Source organism: Falco punctatus (genome assembly GCF_963210335.1).
Source record: "Falco punctatus genome assembly, chromosome: 2".
In the NCBI taxonomy this organism is placed as follows: Eukaryota; Metazoa; Chordata; class Aves; order Falconiformes; family Falconidae; genus Falco; species Falco punctatus.
In genome coordinates, this window is record NC_137581.1 from 101,363,592 (window position 1) to 101,379,688 (window position 16,097).

Consider the following 16,097-nt stretch of genomic DNA (forward strand, 5'->3'; position numbering starts at 1 on the left):
TGTATATACTCATAATCACAAACATACATATATATTTTAGCTTTAGTGGTATCCTGGCTTTAAAAAGTGTAGCTAGCATAAGCTTCAACAAAAGCACTGTACCAACAGGGCAGTTCCAGAAGTATGTGAAGACAGCATAAGGCAGCACTGCCACGGAGAGACTCCTGCCCTGCCTCCCTTCATCTCTCCTTGCGCCAGCCCAAGATTTTGCACAGCCATGCAGCAAGCAGGAAAGCTGAAAGCTGGCCAGGCTTCTTTTGGGTTAGTCTTTAATGCAGATCTGTTCCCTAATCTGGTTCATCGCACGGGTGCACAAATGTTTGGCAAGAAAGGATTTGAGAGAAGGAGAATGCAGAGGTGAAACAAGCAGCCAGAGATGGGACTGTCTTTGTGGCCACTGTCCTTGCTTAAAATACTGGACCTGGAGTGTGGAATCATTGAGCAACACTAACTTTATCACTCTGCAATACTATAAGTAGAAAAAAACATGGGTAAATTTACTTGTCCAAGCAAAAGCAATACTTTTTGCTTTTTGCAGTGAACTGGACAGCTTAAGCGCTGAATAAGAAGAATTGAGTCTTTCCCCCAAAAATTGCTTATCTTACTCAAGCAGAGTTGATTTAGCAAGAAGCACTATGCAATGCTGCGATGATTACTGTTGGCCTGTGTGAGCTGACACTGCTTTCTGCTGTAGCTCAAACATTATGCAACCTACATTTCCTGTATATAATCACTTGAGAGACTAATTAAATAACACCATTTTAATTACTGAAGACTCAGAAAGGGAATGTTGCCTTCTTAGTAGGACGAATGCTCATAAGGTTAACATGCCACAGAGCCAGGCAAGAATAACCCTCGATTCAATTTCTGAGCTAAAATTTACTAAGGCTCTGATGAAGTGTGTGCCTTGGAGAGGCCAGTCCTGAAAAATCAGAGAACAGAGTTCATAACTTATGAGAAGATAAATATTTAGCTTTTCTTTTTACGGAAAGGTAATAATAAAAGTAAACTTGAGAAGTGTTTTTAATAGTAAAATCCCGTTTCTTTAGCACCCTACATACCATTGCTTTGATTCTTCTATTATTTGTCTTGGTGAAAATCAAGGAAGGACAATAATACTGATGTACACCAATGAGGTCAGAAACATTTCTTAATATAAAACAGTACTGTTTGGGGCATTATCATTTAAGCCCAGGTTGGCAATCCACCTAGGCAAGTGATAGGATCCTACAGGAGAAGAGCCACAGACTGCCTGGCTGAAGACTGCATATTTTTCAGGGAGCCACTTCATCGCTTAACCATTCTATTTACTAACTGGAAAAAAAGGTACTCATGTTAAGTCATGCAACAATGAGGTAGCTATATCCAGATGACTGCACTGAGAACGTAAAATATATGGTAAGAAAATGACAAAACTTTTAAGTGTTGATAGTACTAGAGACTCACCTGAGTTCATGCAGGGTATTAGTCACAGAGAGCTAAATCGCATCTTGCAGTTACTGATCAGCAGTCTAACCACTTGAACCATCTTTCGCCCTTGCCTTAAAATTAATGTCTCTGATTAGAATGCATTCAACTATTGATATAGTGCCTGTGACTTCATGACTATGAAAAGTCTTATGCATTGACTTAGAAGTACCTCCTCTGATGTCCATGTGTAACAATAGATTACAGAAGTTACTTTATAAAATACAGTTTCTGGACACTTGGCTGTAGAACAAGAGAGACATTTCTTTCTTTCCTAGCTGCACTGTGGTGCAGATACATTGGAAAAGATAAGAGAGGGATGGATAAATGGGGTAATGCCACCTATGCCAAACCTCAACACCTCCTTTTGAAGTGCCCAAACTCTTGGTCATGATAGTCAGGGCTGAGTAGAATCCCCCTAATGCTTCAACTGGCATCTGCCTCTAAATGCTTCTGGCAATACTGCCTGCACATTCTTTGAAGTTAATTCATGGGGTGCTTTATGTAGTTTGCTTTCTGTCACCACTCTTTTTACACTGCCATGATATGTTACAGGTTAAAACAGATTGAATGTTAAGAATAATAGGATGATAAAACTAAACCAAGTGTGGCCTCCTGAGGTTAAGCAACAAAACATATCAAGTGATTTCATAAACCTTGCAGGCAGCCTACCTGTGCTGCAGAGGTGAAGCAACTCTGTGTTGGGTTACAGGCTCTGATACCGCGTGGCTTAAACGCATTTCTAAGGTTTTGAAGTTCTCATCTTGGAACAGTATGTTTGATTTTTAGTGGCACAGAAGCAAAGTTAATAAAACTTAACAAACTGAAAGCAGTTCCGTATAGAAGCAGCTCCACTGTCTCCTGGCTGGACCTCAGCTACCTGTAGCGATGTCAAGGTGAGCCTCCAAAGTGCTCTTCAGCACGTCCTGCAGCACGTGTATTACTTAGGCTTACCCCGGGTGATGAAGACTTGATCGTAGTCTTCCTATCAGGAAATTTTGCTTCCATTTAAACAAATCGGGTTCGTACTAAGCGAAAATACTCGACCAGAGTCTGCACAGTTTTATTACCAGTTTTTCCCATCAGCGGCAATGAAGGCTCTTCCCTGTTTTTGGGACATGTATCCCTAAATATTCTCAGATAAATGTCTGGGAGACTGTCTGCTCTGCTGAACTCAACAGCGGGACAAAGGCTCTGAGGGAGCCACCGCGGCCACCGCCACAGCCCTGCCGGGGCTCCCTGCCGGGGCTTTGCACGGACGATGCCCCCAGGAGCGGCCGCCACCACCGAGCGGCCCGGCAAACTGTGAATCATACAGCACTATCTTACCTATCAGAAAAACACTACCTGGCCTCTTTTCCTTTTAAAGAAATGACACAAACATTACATAAATACTGCACAGTGAGATGAACCATCGACTTTGGTTGGTTTCATTTCCCTAAAGCAACACGCACAACCACAGGACAAGCCAGGCACCCCTCAGGTTAGTGGTCTCTCGACGCTACCCGTCGGGTCCATCCTCCCTCTCCTTCAGAAACTCCGAGCCCTTTCGCTCCCCGGAGGCTCAGCACCCCCCGCCGCCAGCGCCGAGGAGCAGCAGGGCTCCCCCGGGCGCTCCCAGCGCGTCCGCCTCAGCCCGCCGGCCGCCTCCCCGCGCCCCGCCCCGCCATCGGCCTTCTCTGGGCGCAGCTCGTCCTGTCTGCGGACAGCCCCGCTGGCTCCCCGCCATCGACCTTTTCTGGGCGCAACTCGCCGTGCCTGCGGGCAGCCCGGCTGCCTCCCCGTCATCGACCTTTTCTGGGCGCAGCTCGCCGTGCGCTGCAGGCAGCCCTGCTGTCTCCCCGCCATCGATCTTCTCTGGGCGCAGCTTGTCCTGTCTGCGGGCAGCCCGGCTGCCCCCTTCCGCGCCTGCGCGCCCTTCGCCTCCCGTCGCCCCCTGCGCGGTGCGTGGCAGCAGCGGCGCGGAGATGGCGCTGCACGTTCCCAAGGCCCCGGGCTTCGCCCAGATGCTCAAGGAAGGGGCGAAGGTGAGAGCGGCGCCGGGCAGGCGCTGTTTCCTCAGGAGGGTTGTATTGGGGGGGCGGGGGGGAGCTCGGGGGTCTTGGCGTGGCGGCACGGGGAAGGTTCTGGAAGGCCGGCGGAGGAGGGCGGCGCCTGGTGCACGCGGCCTTCGAGAAAGCTCTGGCAGCCCCCCCCCCCCCGCCCGGGGCGCTGCCCCCGCCGGCCCGGGGGTACCCGCCGCTTCGCGGGGCGGCGCTGCCCCGACTGTGCTGCCCCGGACCGGGCGCCCCACTGGGGCCTTCCGCTGAAAGCAGTGCCATGGGAGGCGGTTGGTTTGGAGAGCTCTTATAGGTGACGGCAAAATCAGCCGGCCCCTATAGATTTAGCTGCTCAGAAGTGTCCCGTTTGTTATATATGTTCCTTGACAGTTTTTCTGTTGCTGTGCCCGTAAGAAAACTACTTTCGTGAGTGTTGTATATTTTCCATATATTTGCTTTCTGTAAATCCATTTTGAATGTATTTTATGTTAAACGTAAATTTTGGTAGTAGTCAAGGACTATGCCTGATGAAGCAGAAGCTCTCTTGGAATAAGTGGGACAGATGGTTGTGTTTTGGTTTTTTTTTTTTTACGGCAGGGGAATGCAAAAGGATTTTTTGGTTGCTGCTACTTGATAAGCTAGCTGCTCAGAAGGCCTTTTATTTTTCTTTTCAGAATATTCCTTGGAGTCAAAGAATGGTTTATGTCAGTGGCAGAGGGAGAGCAGGGAAACAGAATGGCCTAGATACAGGTTCTCCCATAGAGAATTGAAGGCCAGAATGGCAGGAGATGTCTTTTACAAAACAAGGAGGTGGATGGTGTTCTGAGATACTTGTTTTGTATTTATAAATATTACTAGAGATACTTCTCTCGCTTCTCATGGGTCAGAGAGTATGTTTTATCCTGCTCTTTCTTCTTTCTTAAGGCTCTTTCTGGGGATCCCACCTTTTCTTAAGGCTTCCAAACTGAAGCCAGGTGGATTGACTTCTCAAACACAAGTGTTTTATCATACATTCTGCTGAGTTTCAAACCACGCATTTGGAAGCAGAACAGAGTTAAATGGATTTGGTGCAGTACAGAGTTGTGAATAAAGAAGCATGTACAAAAATGCATGTTTATGAAGCTGTGCCCCTCTCCAATCTGGTATTAGTTGTTTTCTGTGTCTCTTTGGCATGCCGCTAAGTTTTTTGGAAAGTTTAAGAGTTTCCTGTATTGAAAGTTTAGTTCCTGTTCAAATTTTCTGTTCAGAAGCTTGTTGGGCCTGTTGAGCAGCCTAGTTGGAGAGGAGGAGACAGTAATTCTTTTCTGACTGTCTTTGGGTAAGATTTAGTTTCCATTCAAACTTCTAAGTGAAATACCAATTTTAAATTAATAAAAAACTTTCATGGACTCAGTAGATTATTGCTGCTTTGATGAGAAATGCCTAGTTCATTCCTTTCTTTTCTGTTAGAAAGCCTAATTCTGAGCAAAATGTTTTTCCTTCTAGCATTATTCAGGACTAGAAGAAGCTGTCTACAGGAACATCCAGGCATGCAAAGAACTTGCTCAAACCACCCGTACGGCTTATGGACCAAATGGTAAATAAGTCCTAAGATTATTGTAGTGTTTTTGAGCAAAATGTTATGTTTGAAGGATAAGCCTACCTTGACAAAGAAACAACTGTTTGTTTCTTGAGGAAACTTATTGGACTTGCCCTAGAACTCTAAATATATCGTCATTGTGGCTATAGAGATCAGAGTTTGTTTCATTATCTCTTGAGTTATACACTATGTACCTGCCTTTGCCAGGTTCATGTACCAGTTGCTGTGTCCTCTTTGCTGTTTCGCAGCTATATGGAAGACTTAAACAAATTAAAAGAAAGATAATAACTTGGTAGGTACTCATAATGAACATAACCATACCATGTCCAGTCAGATATACCAAAACAAAAGGTGTGCTCCAGTATCAGTTAAGTAAATGATGTACTAATATTTCAGAAGAGAAGACTGCTTATTCAGAAATTATCAGTTTCCTCTTAATGTAATATACTCCCAGGTGTTATTTTACAAAAATCTTTTAGGCCCTTAAATTATAAATAGGGCTCGGGTTTTAATGTGTAAGATACTGTTTCATAACTTTCCAGTGTATCTGTGTACAAAATTACATTTGCCTAATGAAGGGTTTTTAAAATCCCCTCCCATTAGGAATGAACAAAATGGTTATCAATCATCTGGAGAAGCTTTTTGTTACAAATGATGCTGCTACTATCTTGAGAGAGCTAGAGGTAAGTTTTATGGTTCTGAATGTTAATAAGGAAGTACATGTCACCCTGCCAGATTTACATGTGTCATTTTGTAAATCACTTATGTTTTTCACTGGATATAAGTAACGTCAATGGGCTGTATCGACAGTGAGGAACAGAACTCTCTTGTAAAGCAGCATTAAGTAGTTGCAGAAGATGCTTAATGATTGCCTACTTTTTTCCCCAAAACCACTGTAGATTTAGAAGAGGGTATGTGTAGACAATACAGTGTCTAAAGAACTCTGAATGAAGTAGCTATTGCATTAATCTTCCAGTGTTGGTTGTTGGCATGTTCTCCTGTCTGCTTAAATATGTTAATTGGATTTAAGAAGCTGAGCATATTGCAGCACCCCCCTGTGAATACAGTATGTGTGGAAGGACTGACCTGTCCTAACCTTTTTCCCTTACTATCAAATTCCTATTTATATCACAACACAAATAATGTTCTACTGAGTACTATAGGCACTGATAAAAATAGTGCAGGTATCAACTATTTCCTTACTTGATGCATTGTGTTAGTGTTTGGTATAAGTAGAATAGCTGTGGAAGTCTCATTCTGTTTTTAAAAAAGAAACTGCAGACTACTTAATGAGCCTTTCATGTCACAGGATAGAATTACAGTTGCTCTAATTACATTCAAGGATACAGCAGTTTTATTGATAGTTTTCTTTGAAAGAAAGTAAGCAGAAAACCCACTAGAATTAAACTGTAATTCAGATGTCTATTTTTGAGTGTTACACATGAATGCAGCTTGAAAATCGAAACTTCAGGCTGCTCTCCTGTTGCATTGCTTTGTGAAGCCACTGCATCCTGTAAGAAATAGCACAGAACCGCTATCAAGGATGTTTAATTCATTTTCTAGGGGGAGTGTTCAGTTGTCTTGATTTTATTTTTTTATCTGTGTTTGCACTTTTGCTTATTAGGGAGGTTAGCCAATTAAGATAATCTGTGCTGCTTTCTTTTCCAATTTTGTGCATTCTTAGTGTCTTTAGATACAGTTTGAAATAAGAGAGCTTTTACTGGATGCACAGAAAAACGTGGAGCTGTAGTCTAGGTGGGGTGTTAGTAACTGAGATCTGTAACTTCTTTTAAAGGTCCAGCATCCTGCTGCAAAAATGCTTGTGATGGCTTCCCACATGCAAGAACAAGAAGTTGGGGATGGAACAAACTTTGTCCTTGTCTTTGCTGGAGTTCTTCTGGAGTTAGCAGAAGACCTTCTAAGGATGGGGTTATCAGTCTCAGAGGCAAGTTATGTTGCTATTGCAATTCACATAGCTTGAATACACGTTCCCATTGTTCTTGAGTCATAGTGTTGTAAATTGTCTGCTTCCTTCTGAACTGATTTTTTTAGATAAAGATGTATGAAGAACAACAGTTTATATTTTATAGCTTGTGATTGATTGCTTCCCTTATAAGCTTTTGCATTTGATAATGTTTTATGGCCCTTTCAAAAGGAGATTCAAGCAGTATGAATGCATAGTGAAGTGGTGTAGTGAATATTTATTGTATACCACACAGGTGATTGAAGGATATGAAAAGGCTTGCAAGAAAGCCCTAGAAATTCTTCCAGACTTGGTGTGCTGTTCTGCAAAGAACCTTCGAGATGTTGAAGAAGTGGCATCTTTATTGCACACTTCAGTGATGAGCAAACAGTATGGCAATGAACAGTTTTTGGCAAAGCTTATTGCTCAGGCCTGTGGTAAGTGAACAAGAACAGATGTGTGCATGCATCTTATGCTTGCTTATGATCATGACTCATGTCTTCATGTAAAGATGAAAGGTACAGTTAGTTTATCAGGTAGAATTGGACGGAATGCTTTAGCCTCTGAAATTAGTATAATCTTTTTCATGTTGAACTCTTCCTTGAAGTGGCTTGGGAAAGGTCTGTTTCCTACTAAAAGTTTTATCAAAATAGCTTTCTAGCTTTTTTTAAAGCAGAAACCCATCTTTCTTCCTCTTTATCATTAAGATGATTTATTATGCTTCAGGTCAGCCGTTACACTAGTAACGTGTAACTCAGCCTCAGAACAATGGAAGCAAGACTAGTTGAGTTGTTGTTTTCTCTCTAGATCTCCAAGAAAGAAAATTGGTGTTTAATTTAAGTGTTTTCTCAAAGTATTCTGGGTCAGACTTCACTCTTAAACGTACATGTGTAAATGGATATTCTGACTCAATTAGCTGAGCAGCCTGAATAGATGTTGCTTTCTGATTTCCAGACTGTAAAAACAAAATTTCTGTTTCTCTTGATGCAGTTTATTAGCAGATCATAATTGCCTTGAATTTAGGCAGGCATCTCAAACCATTAAATTTTAGTACTTTAGAAAAGCTCCAGGCATTATTTATGATGTCATTAAGCAACACAAATTCATTCTTTTTTTGTCTTTTTTTTTTTTTTCTTGCCAGTTTCTATTCTTCCTGATTCCGGTCATTTCAATGTTGATAATATCAGAGTGTGCAAAATTGTGGTAAGTTGGAAGTAGCTAGTGTTGCTGTATTACCAAGGTAAACAGTTTAATGAAAGTTAATTTTTAGATCTTTGGAAGTGCCTTTTCTGTTATTTCTGTTGTGTTGTAGCATGCATAATTAGTTTTGGAAATTCATCTTTACGTTCCTTATTTAATGTCCAGTAGCAGCTTTCAGAAACAAAAATCATTAATATTTACAGTTTACACTAAATCAGATACACAAACTTAATTATACACAGGGATGTTGATTGCATCTTGTAGAAGTAGTCACAAGACTAGGCTAAGATGTAGGCTGGCAGAAATGTGGCGGTCTAATCTTGTGTTCTTTTTGTCAGGCTTTAGTATGTTACGTAGGATTGGAGCAAGTTTATATCTAGTATGAGTTTCCTCCTGTGTTTTTTCCCTGCTAATAAATACATTACAAATTGAGCACAGGAAATTAATGTTACAGGCCTTAACCTGGACTACCAACTAATCTTAAAATGGGAAACTGTAAGGCAGTGTTTGATGTTGCTAAATCAGCTGAAGTCTTACTTTTGCTGTGGTGAAAACAGAGGTTGCTACATTCGAATGCATGTAAGGACTGCCTTTCATAAACGGTAGTGCAGCTTTATGACAACAAAAGATCAATAATATGACTTTCCCCCATTCCATTTGTTTCAGGGTGCTGGTATTTCTGCTTCCTCAGTACTGCATGGCATGGTTTTTAAAAAAGAAACTGAAGGAGATGTTACTTCTGTCAAAGATGCAAAAATAGCTGTGTATTCCTGCCCTTTTGATGGTATGATAACTGAAACTAAGGTATGTTAAAGCTCAAAATAAGTTACTTATCTATTTATGCTCATGTGCTTTTATTTTTAGTTTTAGCTATAAATATTCTTGACACTTGGTCATTGAGATATTTTTGTTAATACTGCGTTCATTAGTTTAAAAAAGTTCATAGAAAATGTCTGCACCTAATTTTGCTTTACAGGATTTTGGGAGTTGGGGAGATGATGTTGCTTTTGTTGGGTTGTTTGAGCCAAACTATGTGCTAGAATGTCTGAACCTCAAGGTTGTCTAGAGATGGTAGAATTGCCCGTTCTTTGACTTGTTTCACTATGTTGCCTGGGAAGGGTGGCGGTACGATGAAATAGGATGACTTGAGGTTTGTGGATAGGTTGGGAGACAAAGTGGTTTGTCAAAATCTTTTAGGCATGCAGTTAACACTGAATTGATAACAGTGTATGTGTTTTACTAGGGCACTGTACTTATAAAGAATGCTGAAGAACTGATGAATTTCAGTAAGGGAGAAGAAAATCTAATGGATTTGCAAGTCAAAGCTATTGCTGATAGTGGTGCAAATGTAGTAGTAACAGGTGGCAAAGTGGCAGACATGGCTCTCCATTATGCCAACAAATACAATCTTATGTTAGTCAGGTAAGTACTAGAGCATAAAAACATTTTATCTATTGGGTTTATGAAATGTGCTTACCATTGAGTGCCTCTTGCCTTTCAAACAAATTAGAAACAAAATATTGTAGACTATTTGTTTTTCTAGTGGATCAAAACCTGCACTGCAATTTGGTTGTTTCATAGCTTATGTTTCTTGACTGTATTTCACCTCTGTGTGACAGCTAGGTGGGGAGGAACTTGTGTATATGGTACTGTTGTTCTGGTGCAAGTGTCTTTATGGCACAGCTGAAATCTATAATATCAAAATCTGTGGATCTAGTAAAGAGGGGTGTGGCCCCAAGGGCATGGGGGATTGTACTATAATGGTTCCTCCTGGTCACAGTCCTTGTGATGCTTCAGCAATGATGAGATGTCTCTGTGCATCACTAATGTATTGAGGGATGGAGGAACTAATTTGTAATACTTCTTATTTCGGTAGGCTTTAAATCTTCTTGTTTGTAAATAAAGCATGTTTGTACGTCCTTGAAATACATTCTGCATGGCATAAAGTTAAATGACCAGCAGTGGCTCTCACATCTCACACAAATAAGTGGTCCTTTCTTGAAAGCTGTGACTGTACTGGTGGTGTCCAAAAAGTGAATTTTTGGAAATGGAGCACGATACTATAAACTTCCACGTAACTAGATAAAGTTTGCTAAAGAGGTGTTGTAAGGATAATTCAGGTGTTACACACTAGAAGATGAAGTTTGATAAAGTATTTGAACTACTTTGTTTTTAAATTCTTAGGAAGTAGTCTTTGCACAGCATCCCTGAAAATAGGTAGTTACAACTTGAAAGAATAGATGAGTGGATTTTATAACTTTACACAGGAAATTGTAGATGTCAGTAGTTTAAAAAATGCTGCCAAGTTAAGAGAATACTTACTCATATGTGTTAACATTCGTTCTGGAAATTTGTTGTTAAAGGTTGAACTCCAAGTGGGATCTGAGAAGACTGTGCAAAACTGTTGGTGCAACAGCCCTACCCAGACTGGTATGAACTTTTCAAACGAGGAGCAGAAGGGAGAGCACTGATGAGCAGGTTCACCTCTTAACTCCTGTTTTTCTTTCTAGACTCCCCCTACTCTAGAAGAAATGGGTCACTGCGATAGCGTATATTTGTCAGAGGTTGGGGATACACAGGTCGTCGTGTTTAAACATGGTATGTACGTTCTGTAGAACTCTTAATGCTGCTGTTCTAGAAGTATGATGTTCATGTGGGTTTTACACCTAACAACCTTAATTCAGTAATGTACGTGTCTGCCTGAACAGAAAAGGAGGATGGTGCCATTTCTACTATACTCATTCGTGGATCTACAGACAACCTGATGGATGACATAGAGAGAGCAGTGGATGACGGTGTAAATACTTTCAAAGTACTCACAAGGGTAAGTAGCTAGAAAGCTTGTTATCGAACCTGAGCTAGGAATCAGTTTGAGGCAAGACTTGTGCTTGTTTGCTGCAAAGGCTGTAGCAGTTACTTACATTATCAGTTTAAGAGCCTTCCTGAGGTGTAGTATTGAGGTGTGGAGGGCTGTGCTGAGAAGGTTGCTGCTGACGTTCCTGTGAACACAGTGTACAGAAAAGATGGTGCTCAGCGTGTACTCAGTTTTCCAGTAATAAGCGAGTTCTTGAAGATGGTTTAATTCTGCTGCTTTGTAATGGTAATCAGCTCTTTGTTTCCCTAAATGGTTTTTAATGTTCCTTGGAAACCAGGTGCAGAGGAAAAGCAAGATAGCTTGCTTTGTCAGTGGGGATCAGGAGGAACTGACCAGTTGTAAACTGAATTTCTAGTTCATTGGTGACAAGACATGCTTCCTCTACATACTACAGAAAATGCTTTATAGGTGGAAGAACTCAGTTCTGCAGAGTTGTTTCTGTGAGGTTTTGTGGACTTTATTCTTTCCTTTTTTTTAAGTATAAAAGGAAATGTTTGTATATTTACTCAGCAGGTGGCATGCAAAATATTAAACTTTTGTTTGATGCTTAATATCCTGTACATACCAAGACATGCACATTGATTTAGAGTACTGGAACAGCTATAGACTCCACATTTATGATTGTCTCCAGGAGCTGTCCTGACTTCCGATTTAGGATGATTACTTTTCTGTTTAAAAGACTGGGAGTTCTTAAGTGAATGCTGGTTTGCCAGAGAGTATACAAAATGCTTAATTTAAAACAAAACTCCAACACCTTGTGGTATTTGTTGACATGTTAAACTTCAGTAGATTGGTTTCCTGCATGATATTTCCCAGTAAGTTAATGGAAAAGATGAGATAAATCTAGGAATTTTTTTATTAATGAAAAACTGAAATTACTTTCTCAGAAAAAAACAACCAAACAAAAAAACACCAAAGAAACCACAGACACAAAGCTCAATACTTTATTATTTTGTTTTTTACAAAAGAAGCTCTTTTTACTCATTCATTCCAACGTGTTTGAAGAAATTCTGGTAAATTTCTCTTGTACTGCATGTTTATTCTGAAGCAGATCTTTAATAAGCTTGTTTGGGATAAAGCTCTATTGCATTCTTGGTAGAGTATATAAATTCTAAAAAGTGAAAATAAATACGATGCTTTAAGCAAAACTTTGCATTTTGGGATGGTCTATTCACAGGATAAACGTCTTGTTCCTGGAGGTGGTGCAACAGAGATTGAATTGGCCAAGCAGATCACATCTTATGGAGAGGTACAGCAAATGGGCTTTTTTACTTCTTATTTTGTTTTATACACACATATGTGACTTATAAAATTACATGCATATTATTTTATGCCAAAAAATACATGTGTATTAATGCACATAAATCAATAGAAAATGGGGGGGGAAATGCCTCCTTATCTTTGTTTTTTGAAATGCTGACATATGGCTTTCAACTTCACTTTAGACTTGTCCTGGGCTTGACCAATATGCCATCAAGAAGTTTGCTGAGGCATTTGAAGCCATTCCTCGAGCACTGGCAGAAAACTCTGGAGTAAAGGCTAATGAGGTCATCTCCAAACTTTATGCTGTGCATCAGGAAGGGAACAAAAATGTTGGATTTGATATTGAGGTAAACAGTCTATCACAGTACTTGGTGTTCTGCAGTACAGGGTTGTATTTAAAAGTACTTCTATCAATATGAAGTGTTTATAGATTAAATTATTGAAGCTCTGTGTTGCACAGTCTAAAAGAAGGACTTACTGCAATACTGAAGTGTGGTCTTTTTCATTAGCAAGGAGTTAAATTAAATGTGGTGTAGTGGCCTTGTGTAGGGAGTAAGGGAGACAGTGAACTAATGTGATGGAGAATAAGTCTTTAGTAATTACTGGTTTTGTCTTCCTGCTAATGGATGAGGAATTTCTGAAGAGGGAAGATGAGATCAGAAAAGTGATAACTTGTTCTAAACCTGTAACCTTGAAAACCCAGTAATTTGCTTGGTAGAAGCCTGACAAAGTTTTGAATGTTTTTCCCCGTCTGACAGGCTGAAGCTGCTGCTGTGAAGGATATGTTGGAAGCTGGTGTGTTAGACACGTATCTCGGGAAATCCTGGGGTATCAAGCTAGCTACAAATGCAGCAGTAACTGTCCTGAGGGTAGATCAGGTAAGCTTATAGTACCTTAGGCACTGAATTGAAAGCTTTAACTCAGCGTGAAGAACACTGATGCAGAATGCAAGGTGTAAAAATATGATACTTGAAAAACGTGGGTTTTTTCTTTCTGAAAGCCAGGAAGTTTGTTCAAGAGTTCAGAATTTGGAGTGTTGTAATGCTGCTTTCATAGGAGCACTGTTAGTGGGTTTTGGTTTTTTTTTTTTTTTTTTTTTAAGATTTGACAGTTGATACTCATATCCAGGAAGTTATCCTAACTTTCATAGGAACAAGGTTTAACCTAAGAAACCTTCTGTGATACATTGTTTTTACATGAAAAGCCAATGTTAGGAAAAATAGAGGTCATAATCTTAATGATAAAATTATTTGTGTATTTTGTGGAACTTCAGCAAAAATGTATTTGCATGTGAAATTTCTGTAGATTATTATGGCAAAAACAGCAGGCGGTCCAAAAGCCCCTAAGCAACAAGGACATTGGGATAAGGATGACTGGAAAGATGAGCCTGAAAAATAGCTCTTTCTCTAGCAGAGAGGTATCTGTGTGTGAGTGCATGCATCAGTATACTGACAAGCACATGGCAGATTCTGTCTCGAGGACATGTAACACTGCTGTCTTGTGTGTGCTGATCGCGACATTTTTATCGGTGCCTTTGCAAATGAATTTTACTTCTAAACCCAAATTTTTACTGAAAGGATGAAAAGTGCCATGTTACTTTTACCTTACTTTTCACTATAGCAAGTGCAGAAAATGAGCCTTTAACATGGTAGGACTAGTGGAATTCATGCTTGTAAAGTGTGATGTTTGACTCAGTAATTCAGAACAATAGCAGTGATACTTACACGTCCTGTAGTGTGCCTCCTGTAAAGCAGTCCCTGTAAACCAGCCTATTTGAGCACTCACTTTCTGTAGACCTAACTGAAGCCTTAATTTGCATGCAAAAATTAGGTAAAAGCTCTTTTTTAGTGTATCAGGGCTCAGCTTCTGCCATTTCCAAGAAAAAAAAACTAATTTGCAAATATCTCAATTAGATGGATTATAGTATTCACTGGCTTTAGTTCGGAGTAGGGAAACTGCATGAATTTAGTGAATGTTGTCGGTCCAGCATCATTATGGCTATAGGTGGTGCAAGAGTCTGATTCTAACCTTAATCTTTTTCTGCTTCCCTGTTTACCTTCAAGATCATCATGGCAAAACCAGCTGGTGGCCCTAAACCTCCATCAGGAAAGAAGGACTGGGATGAAGACCAAAATGATTGAACAGTTTAACGCTGCTTCTTAATTTACACGATTGTGTGGGTTTTAATATTGCAGTTGGAACCTGTCGTGATGTTCTACTCTGTAAGTTAAGAACGGTGTCTGATGGAGCACGGAACTTCAAAAACACTTCAATAAATGTACTTGCTGTTAAAATGCTGTTTGATTTGGGCTTGTGTGACAGGGTTGTTCCCCATTTGTGGTTATGCAGGCATCTGACTAATTGCGGGTGAGGTGGGCTGACCTTGACTTGCTGGACAGGGGCAGAACTTGAGCTGGAAAAGCCTGGGGGTTGAGAAAAAGACAGGGAGGTCACAGGCAAAACAGACTCAAAGTGCAGAAAATTTGATTTCTAACCAATGAAAAATAAGTGTTGGAGGGCAAGAAACAAGAAAAATACTAAACCACCTTCCTGTTCACCTCCCCTTCTTCCCAGGCTCAGCTGTACTCCATTCCCACCTCTTCTACCTCTTCCTCCATGTGGTGCAGGAATGGGGTCTGGGGTCAGTCCGTAACAGCTCCTCTCTGCTGCTCCTTATGCCCCCTTTCCCCCTCTTCCCCTCCTACAGCTGCCTCAGCCCAGGGATGCCCTGTGCAGGTTGCAGCCCGTCGGGAACAGCTGCTCCTGTGTGGTCCTCTAGGCTGCAGTTCCTGGCAGGGAAACCTGCCCCTCTGGGCTCCGTGGGGAGGCCCAGCATGGTCCTCTTCATGAGCTGCAAGACCGCCTGCTCCAGCGTGGTCTCTGCAGGAGCCCCTCCTCCTTTTACTTGGGTGCTGTTTCTCATGTTTCCCTTCGCAGCTAGGCAGCATTTTCCCGTTTCTCACACATGCTGTCTGCCTGGGCTGTAGGGCCCAGCTGTGCCCCGCCATGGGTCAGCTGGAGCTGGCGGTGTCGGGCAGGAGGCACTGCCCAGCATCTCAGTGGCCAGCTGCAGCCCACCCCACCGTCTTGATACCTGCACCCAGTATGGCGGACAAGGGAGATGGATCACAAGCGTGCTGCAGGGAGCTCATTCCTTCCAGGAAACGGGACCTATAATCATCACAGCTCTTTGTGCTCTTAATTGTGCTCCTTAGCCAGTGTTTGAGTGAAAAACTCAAATGAATATTGAAATATTGAAGTAAGTATGGTCTGTGCTTACATTCATTTTTGTCACATGTCTCTATTACAGGGGTCCTCAAACTATGGCCCGCGGGCCAGATATGCCCCCCCAGGGTCCTCAATCCCCCAGTATTTACAGACCCCCCTGTCCCCCCCGCCGGGGGTTGGGGGAAAACCAGCCACAGATGACTGCCTGCCACTGCATCTGCGTGCCGGCCCCCTGGTTAAAGTGTGAGGACCCCCGCTCTATTTCATCCTTGCCCTCCGAAATCTCCGTGCTCCCAAAATGGCAGCCTGACAGCAGTGAACTGCATCCCGTTCTAAGGGCCTTAAAAATAAATGCTGAGCAGCAACAGCCAGCATGATGCAGTGCTGGAATCTTTCAGCTGAAGCCTCTTGGTTAGATTCTTCTTGGAAATTAAACAGCTTGTATGTCTCAGAGTAGCTTGGAAGGAGAACTGCACTTGAAAT

At 41.6% G+C, this 16,097-nt stretch overlaps 1 protein-coding gene across 1 annotated transcript; it reads left to right on the forward strand.

The window, feature by feature from the left end:
- The first annotated feature begins 3,344 nt into the window (after positions 1–3,344).
- On the forward strand, positions 3,345–14,680 carry CCT8 (chaperonin containing TCP1 subunit 8). The gene is made up of 15 exons (XM_080376569.1): positions 3,345–3,494; positions 4,992–5,082; positions 5,689–5,768; positions 6,881–7,030; positions 7,305–7,485; positions 8,190–8,251; positions 8,915–9,052; positions 9,492–9,670; positions 10,612–10,678; positions 10,759–10,846; positions 10,957–11,072; positions 12,301–12,372; positions 12,569–12,733; positions 13,145–13,264; positions 14,450–14,680. Exons 1-15 carry the CDS (start codon positions 3,435–3,437, stop codon positions 14,525–14,527), a joined length of 1,647 nt encoding a protein of 548 aa, XP_080232695.1. The 5' UTR covers positions 3,345–3,434; the 3' UTR covers positions 14,528–14,680.
- Positions 14,681–16,097: the final 1,417 nt, after the last annotated feature.